Raw genomic sequence first — 7500 nt, forward strand, 5'->3', positions numbered from 1 at the left:
CCTACAGACACTTCATGCCCAAAAGTCCAGGTAATAGACACACACACACACACACACACACACACACACACAATATGAGGTATGTGACAATAGTACCTCTCTTAGTTGCGATTCTTTGAAAAGATTATACAATTCTGAAAATCCTCTTTGAGAATCACACATTGGAAAAGAACAGAACTTGGAGTCCATTTCTGTGCTTCTCTCATTTGTGTGTGACGTGTACAATATTATGGAAATGGTTGCCCTAGTTTTGATGTTATTGTTTTTTTTTTGGTGCTGTGACTTCCCTCTCTAGTGTGTGTGTGTGTGTGTGTGTTGGGTTGGGTGGGGTAAGATAGGATGGGGTTGGCTGTGTTTGGAAGAGGGACACAGCCTGTCCTGATTACTAATGGACTTTGTCTACCTGGGTGGACCTAGTAAGCCCGTGTTCTCTCTGTCCTGTGTCTTACAGCACAGGAAAACTATCAACATTCAGTACTCAACAGTACATATTCATGCACAAATGCTCACATACTGATACACACATGCAAACAAACACACACACACATGTGGGCATTGACGCCTGTGCCATGAAGTCTGTGTGTGTGTGTGTGTGTGTGTGTGTGTTTGCAAGCATGTGTGTGTGTGTGTGTGTGTGTGTGTGTGTGTGTGTGTGCGTGTGTGTGTGTGTGTATGGCAGCATGTTTTTGTCAGGGGCTTAGCCTGTGTGCCTGTAAAAATATCCCCTGGTAGATTAGATCAGGGCCATTCACAAAAAAAAACACCCTCTCTAATCACCCCTACATTGTGTGCCATCCATCCATCCATCCATCGCCACGGTTACATTTATATCCCTGTCTCCACAGCGACTGTGTTATTCAGCTCATATGTGTTGCCAAGGGAACAGGCCTGGGCCTCCACATCAAGGGCGGGACCAACAGGCCGGAGGGGCCAATGATCTTCATCCAGGAAGTCATGGCAGGGGGAGACTGCCATAAGGTGAGAGATGAGGAGACTGGCTTTACCGTGTAGAGTTAAGGAGGGGCCACTGGCTTTGCAGTGTAAAAAGCTTTTAATATCCATGAGCATACAGAACTTTTCTGCTAAGCAAAGCCAGTGCTCGTTAGCATACAACAGTATTCATAGTCAGATTCTGGCAAATGCAAAATGCAAAATAAGTTAACACTCCCAATACACTCCTTGGGTTTATGTTGGTCTCAGTTTAGCGGTTTGTGTTGGTCATCAGGCTACAAGAAGGCTTGAAGGTGTGAAGTAGCACTGAGGGCCAGATGTACTGTACTGTATGTACCTTTGCCAACTTAGCATAATCATGGACATACCGCAGGCACCGAACGCTGTGATACCCAAGTGTACGTGCTATTTATCAAAGTTCAGTTCATCGGGTAATCTGCACCTTCCTCCGCCTTTCTCCGCCCCCAACCGCAATTTCCGAACCTCCACAACTGAATGACATAGCCTACATACAAGCACAGCTGAAAGAAGTTAACCGATGACAACATTAAAAGAAAAATAAAACGTTTAGTGAGCGTGATATAATATAATACATGATACGAGGTTTGTGTGTGTGTGTGTGTGTGTGTGTGTGTCCGTGCAGGATGGACGTCTGAAAGCAGGAGACCAGATCATCTCCATCAATAAAGAGTCCTGCATTGGAGTCACACATGAAGAGGCCCAGAACATCATCATACGCTCCAAACTCAGGTCAGAGTTCAAACGTGAAAGGTCACAACATCATCACATGCTCCAAACTCAGTTCAGAGTTCAAAGGTGAAAGGTCACAGCATTATCATAATACTTCAAACTCAGGTCAGAGTTCAAACGTGAAAGGTCATAGCATCATATGATATGATGCATGAAAAGTCCATGGCAGCGCTATGCTATAGCAGCATAAGGCATGGTGCAAGGAAGTCAGCACCAGCACCATACCTAACTATGGATCGAATTGAGGGAGGGAGATTATTCCAGAGGGGTACGCAGTAGAAGAAAGCTCTGCCTTCCACTGTAGTTTTTGAAATTCTTGGGATTGCAAACCAAGCATTCTGTGATCGTAGGGGTCTAGGTGTGTTACTGTATATGGGACTAGAAGATCCTTAATATATTCAGGTGCCCAGCCATTTATGGCTTTGTATATTAGAAAAAATATTTTTAAGTCGATGCGACTTTTAGCAGGTAACCAGTATGAGGATGCTAGGATGGGGGAAATATGTTCATATTTTTTGTTCCTGGTGTGTATGCGCGAGCAGCTGCATTTGGTATTAGCTGTAAGCTCTTTAGACAGGTATTATTGCAGCCAGCATACAGAGCATTGCAATAGTCTATCCTTGAAGTGACAAAAGCGTGGATTAATTTTTCAGCGTCTGGTAAGGATAAGGACTTTCTTATGTTTGAGTGGTAAAGTTTTGGTGATCTGTTTTATGTGATTATTTCGTGGTGGGTCCTGGTCAATTACAACTCCTAGAATAGAAATGAATGCCATGTTTCCTAATTTTAGAACCAAGGGGAAGCATATAAATGGAAAATAACAACTTTTTGGAGAAGGGTGGAGCTGAGAGTGGATTGGTGGAAACAGGGGGAGGAGAGTGTAGTGTCTGTAGGCCAGGGATTCCCAAACGGTGGTATGCGAGCTGCTTCAAGGGGTTGCGCGAGATGAAAAGGGCTAGGGAGGAAAGGTGTTAAATGAATTTTAAAATAAATTTTTCAAATGTTCTATGATTAATTAATGAATAAATAAATCATTTTGAATCTGGTGACAATGATCTGGAAACATGACATTAAAGGAAATCATTTGTAAACTCTACAGTAGGCTACGTGTTCATTTAAAAAGGCGGCTTATTCAACATGATGCCTGGAATGCGTCAATAGAATTGTGTTACTTTTCAATGTGTCGGATGGTGGGGGTATGTGAGCCGAGTCAGGATGTAGAAGGTGGTTCATGGGGGGAGAAGTGTGGGAACCGCTGCTCCAGGCTATTAGCATACACTCCAGAGCCAGAGGTCAAAGCTCACTTTTATGCTGGAACCTTCTTTACAGGCCAGTGTAAAGTCACATATGGCCTTTAAACTGCACAGATGCCCACAACCCACAACATCCCACAGGAAGACAACTATTAGTTGTATGAAGTACTTTTTGAACAATTAATGTTTACAATCTCAGGAAAGAAAGCTCAATATCTGGTTTTTTTGGCCCTATAATACAACATGATATGTCTTTTTCCAAACATTTCTAACTGGCATAATGCAAGCCCTGCTTTTCCTTCATAATTCAGACTAAAACTGTAAATCCACCTTCCTGTTCTGATAGGGTGGCTGTAACTGACTCTCTGTCTCCCCCTGCAGGCCAGACCCCACAGTGGAGATTGCATTCATCAGACGCCGGTCCTCGTCCAGCTCCAGCGGTAGTGGCCCCCACAGCCCTGTCTTCACGTCACTCGCTGGTGGGGGGGCACCGCCTCGCCCCCCCGCCCCAGAGGCGCTGCACCCTCCCCCACCCGTCTCCACCTACCCTCCACCCCCCGCCTCCCTCCTCCCAAAGGTTGTCCCCGTCACAAGCACAGGCAGCGAGACCCTGCCCACACTCACACTCAGCCAGGTGAGACATACACACACACATATGCACGTGTGCAAACACACATACACACACACACAGACACACACACACACACACACACACAAAGAGATAAGATATTGACAAAGGCGTTTATACACACACACACACAGATGCATAATATATTTACATAGACTGACACTAAGCTGTGTGTGTGTGTGTGTGTGTGTGTGTGTGTGTGTGTGTGTGTGTGTGTGTGTGTGTGTGTGTGTGTGTGTGTGTGTGTGTGCTGTCATGTCCTCTGTAGGTGGGTGACATGTGTTCAAAGGATGACAGTGCACCTGTTCCTCCCCCCGTGAGTGTGTGCGGCACAGTGTCCAGCTCTGGTAAGATATTTATATACTGTATACATGCACACACAGTGTCCAGCTCTGGTAAGATATTTATATACTGTATACATGCACACACAGTGTCCAGCTCTGGTAAGATATTTATATACTGTATACATGCACACACAGTGTCCAGCTCTGGTAAGATATTTATATACTGTATACATGCACACACAGTGTCCAGCTCTGGTAAGATATTTATATACTGTATACATGCACACACAGTGTCCAGCTCTGGTAAGATGCCACATTTTAAATGTTGTTACCAGTCCATGCTGATGCACAGAGGGGGCGTACCTATGTTCCCCGAGTTAAATACAGTATTATGTTCCCTGGGTCCTATGTTCCCCGGGTCCTATGTTCCCTGAGTCCTACCTATGTTCCCCACTTTGTAATGGGACTGGAGAACATAAGGACCCTTTTTTATTTTAAAAAGGGTCCTATGTTCCCCGCTTTTCCCAAAAAGGGTCCTATGTTCCCAGTATGTATTGCAACTGGGGAACATAGGACCTGGGGAACAAAGAGATGACCCCTGCACAGCATCTTAGATGAGACTATAGAAGAGTACAGCTACTGTAACATAATCACAGAGATTAGCCTACATTTGATGCTATAGGTATAGGAGAACTGCATAGCATAACCACAGAGGTTAGCCTATATCTGATGCTAACTACAGAGATTAGCCTACATCTGATGCTATAGGAGAACTACATAGCATAACCACAGAGGTTAGCCTACGTCTGATGCTACAGGAGAGCTACTATAGCATAACTACAGAGATTAGCCTACATCTGATTAGTGGGGCCGTCATAGCGTAGTGGTTAAGGAGCTGGGCTAGTATGCCCCATATGGAAAAGATATAGAAAAAACGTATATGCCAGCAATGTGTTTTATATACAAAAATTATATCATTTACTCTTGAAAGTGGCCCCTTTCTCGTTTTCCTCATACAACGTCATATATAGTCCTTACAGGTTACAATGTTTTATATGTTTCAGGTTACACAGATTTACAACCCATATGGAAAAGAAATAGACAAATCATGCACAATTTTACCATGTTTTATCTGAATCCTGATAGATTTTTATATGACAGTGAAACCATTATAAGATCCTTAGTAAATCTGTGTATGACATTGTATGAGGAAAACGTGAAAGGGGCCACTTTCAAAAGTAAATCATACAAGTTTTGTATATAAAACACATTGCTGGCAGTATACGTTTTTTCTATTTCTTTTTCATATGGGGTCCGAGTTTGGTGATGATAATGATACAGGTAGCAGCAAGCTCCGTCAAGGCGGGGATTCAGAAATTGAATAAACCAATCACATGCCACCAGTACTGTATATGTATCAGAATATACAGTATACTTTTTTGATCCCGTGAGGGAAATCCGGTCCCTGCATTTATCCCAATTTGTGAATTAGTGAACACACACAGCACGCAGTGAATACACAGTGAGGTGAAGCACACACTAACCCAGAGCAGTGAGCTGCCTGACTCACATGCACTGTCGACAAAAATCCTCTGTCAAACTCGCACCCATGGTCTTTCACAGCCTACCCTCTCTCCAACTGATGTGTTTCCACATAGGGCTGAGTGGAGACCAGGTTCATAGGTGTATCTTTCTCTCTCTCTCTCTCTCTCTCACCCTCTCTCTCTCTCTCTCTCTCTCTCCCTCTCCCTCTCTCCCCCTCTCCCTCCTGAAGTTGTTTCATTTCCACAGTGACCCACTTCTGCATCCTGATTGTTTGTTTGCTGTGTGTTGTCTCCACACTAAAAGAACATGCGTCCCAGCTTTGCGCTGCATGTAGCGTAGCTACAGTGTGCTAATCTGCTGCTCTGTCAGAAAAAGGGGACACGGCACGATAAGCTGTTTGTTTTGTGTGTTCACATGAATTAAAACACCCCGGCCATGCTTCAAGTTTAATCAGAAAGGAGGCTCCACGAGTGTGCTGTGACGTTAGCTTATGTCTAGTGCAACCTGTAACCTGTGTGTGTGTGTGTGTGTGTGTGTGTGTGTGTGTGTGTGTGTGTGTGTATGACATGACATTACGTGGTTTGCCCTGATTTAGTTCCATTGTGTAGCATGACAATGGCCCGTTTAGTGTAAACTTAAAACTAACTTCATGCTTTTAGATAAAAATGAGTGAAAGAAAAACAGCTAACAAGTGAATTTGGTTGAGAAACTGATGTGTCAACCTTGAAGTATCTAAAGAATATCCTTACAGGACAATAAAGACTATCTATCTATTTATTTTGGTATTGCTCACCAGTCGCTTTGCTTTGGATTAAAGTGGAAAGGTGGTTATTGAAGTATGATGTAAAATTGCGGTTGGATCTTTTCACAGTACTTCTGGGTGATCTCTCAGCGGAAGCTCATGCTATTCAGAACATCATTATTTTGTTAGGGAAAATCTTAATTTTTAAAACAATAGACATACATGAATTGAGTATAGGGAAACTAAAAAACTATATTAAAGCTTATTGCGAAACCGAATGTATGATACATGAAACCAACGAAGTGCAATATGCAGAAAGATGGAGTAAAATAAAGCAAGTGGAAGGATGGAACAGGTAGAAGCGAATGAATACTCCTAGTGTTAATTCAGGAATTTGTTGTCTCTTGGAGATTGGGGTGGGGCGTGATGTTTGTGTGTGTGTGTGGTGGGAGTAGAGGTGGGTTTGTGGGCGGTTGAGAGGATGTGGTTGGGGTAGGGCTTGAAAAAAAAAAGACTATCTATCTATCTAAAAAAAAAAATTGTTTACACTTTTTTGTTTGCTACATTCCATGTCATAGTTTTGATCAAGGCAAAAAATAATAAATGATGAACGATTTTGAGTTTCCAAGCCTTTGACTGGTACCTACTGTAGTACGTTTGTGTGGCATGAGGTTAGCTTGACTGGACTCAGGATGTAGTTTGTGTAGCATGAAGTTAGCTTGTCTCGACACAGGATGTAGTTTGTGTGGCATGAAGTTAGCTTGTTTCGACTCACAATGTAGTTTGTGTGGCATGAAGTTAGCTTGTCTCGACACAGGATGTAGTTTGTGTGGCATGAAGTTAGCTTGTCTCGACTCACGATGTAGTTTGTGTAGCGTAAGGTTAGCTTGTCTGGCCTGTTACAGATAGCCATGACATGACCCTGCCTTGTGCAATTTAGTGTGTACGGGTCGGGTTGACGTTAGCTTGTCTGTGTCGATGTAGTTCATGGTATGACGTTAGCCTGTCTGCACTGGGGTGTCTGGGACAATGACGGCCTCATAAGAGAGCTTGTCTCAGCAAAACAGGGCAGAGCTGAGATGGCCTGTCAGAACAGTCTGGCTAGGAGCCGTGATCTGTGTTGGACAGCAATATCTAGGCTTGCCTGCTGTCAAATAAAGCACAAATACTGCCTTATATATGGGACTTAAGAACGAGTGGACACCTCAGCAAATGTCCATGTTTAATTAATACACAAATTCAGTGATTAGCAAAGCACTGAGTGGAGGGGTTGTTCTCTGCTCTAACATGAGCCCAGGTTCACAAGGTAGAGCTGCTGATCCTAGAACAGATCCTGCCATGGCTGAT

At 43.5% G+C, this 7500-nt stretch overlaps 1 protein-coding gene across 1 annotated transcript in view; it reads left to right on the forward strand.

Moving 5' to 3' along the window:
- The window catches only part of stxbp4 (syntaxin binding protein 4), a 63264-nt gene that overhangs the window by 11344 nt on the left and 44420 nt on the right, over nt 1-7500 (forward strand). Inside the window, exons 9-12 of the mRNA XM_062530953.1 lie at nt 846-978; nt 1595-1715; nt 3350-3588; nt 3851-3929. Of these exons, the coding sequence (XP_062386937.1) occupies nt 846-978; nt 1595-1715; nt 3350-3588; nt 3851-3929 (572 nt within the window). The remainder of the gene's footprint in view (nt 1-845; nt 979-1594; nt 1716-3349; nt 3589-3850; nt 3930-7500) is intronic.

The sequence above is a fragment of the Sardina pilchardus genome, chromosome 3 (assembly GCF_963854185.1).
Source record: "Sardina pilchardus chromosome 3, fSarPil1.1, whole genome shotgun sequence".
Taxonomy (NCBI): Eukaryota; Metazoa; Chordata; class Actinopteri; order Clupeiformes; family Clupeidae; genus Sardina; species Sardina pilchardus.